Source organism: Marmota monax, unplaced genomic scaffold (genome assembly GCF_021218885.2).
Source record: "Marmota monax isolate L192 unplaced genomic scaffold, Marmota_monax_Labrador192_F-V1.1 WCK01_AAM20220418_F8-fsc00576, whole genome shotgun sequence".
Lineage (NCBI taxonomy): Eukaryota > Metazoa > Chordata > Mammalia > Rodentia > Sciuridae > Marmota > Marmota monax.
Window position 1 is genome coordinate 135,007 of NW_026692820.1, and position 1,338 is coordinate 136,344.

General features: G+C 41.4%; 1 protein-coding gene across 1 annotated transcript; it reads left to right on the forward strand.

Annotated features, from left to right (window-relative positions):
* Positions 1-373: 373 nt before the first annotated feature.
* Positions 374-1,338, forward strand: LOC124095384 (olfactory receptor 14J1-like). The gene is given in 2 exon segments (XM_046448489.1): positions 374-893; positions 896-1,338. Coding segments are annotated over 2 exon segments (963 nt in total).

The window sequence follows — 1,338 nt, forward strand, 5'->3', positions numbered from 1 at the left end:
ACAAAGGAAGCTTCAATGCACAATTTGAATACTTAATGAAATGACACTAGTATATCAGTGTTATTTTCACTGACTACTGAAGGTGAAGTCATTTCCACCAATATTTCCAACTATGATGATTCAAGTTCTGCCCCAGAAAACTCTCATGACTTATTGAGCACATTTAAAGTTTCTATTTCTGAATAATGGCTAAAGATTTTTCTGAATTGAATGTAATAATCATAAGGATGACAAATTTATCTTGCCATATCATTTGCTCCAGAATGAGGACACTGAGATATGTGACATATGGTTAGGTTAAATGTCATACATTCTTTTCTAACTGTACTCCAGCTTCCTAAACAGAGTTGAACTTGGAATCATCAGAGTGAACATGGTAAACTTGACCTCAAAGAGTGGATTTCTCCTCATGGGGTTTTCTGATGACCATAAGCTTCAGGTTCTACATGCACTGCTCTTTTTGGTGATATACCTTCTGGCCTTAACAGGCAACCTCCTCATTATTACCATCATTACCTTGGACCACCGTCTGCATTCTCCCATGTATTACTTCTTGAAGCACCTCTCTCTTCTGGACCTCTGCTTCATCTCTGTCACAGTACCACAGTCCATTGCAAATTCACTTATGGACAGTGGTTACATTTCCCTTGGTCAGTGTATTCTTCAGGTTTTCTTCTTCATAGCTCTGGCCTCATCAGAAGTGGCAATCCTCACAGTGATGTCTTATGACCGGTATGTTGCCATCTGTCAACCACTGCAGTATGAGACCATTATGAATCCCAGTGTTTGCAGGCGTGCAGTGATCGCTGTGTGGATGGCAGGGGGCCTCTCTGGGCTCATGCACACAACTGTTAACTTCTCCATTCCTCTATGTGGGGAAAGAGTTATTCATCAGTTTTTTGTGATGTCCCTCAAATGTTGAAACTTGCCTGTTCTTATGAATTCATGAATGAGATTGCAGTGGCTGCATTCACATCCTCAACAGCATTTATCTGTCTGATATCCATTGTGCTCTCCTACATTCGGATCTTCTCAATGGTGCTGAGAATCCCATCAGCAGAGGGCAGGACCAAGGTCTTCTCCACCTGCCTACCACACCTATTTGTAGTCACCTTCTTCCTCTCAGCTGCGGGCTTTGAGTTTCTAAGACCTCCTTCAGATTCCCCATCAGCTGTGGATCTTATGTTCTCCATATTCTACACTGTAATACCTCCAACGCTCAATCCAGTCATCTATAGCTTGCGAAACGAAGCCATGAAGGCAGCTCTGAAGAAGGTGCTGTCAAAAGATGAATTTTCTCAGAGAAAAATGTATTTTAAAGCAATGTTTAAACTCTAA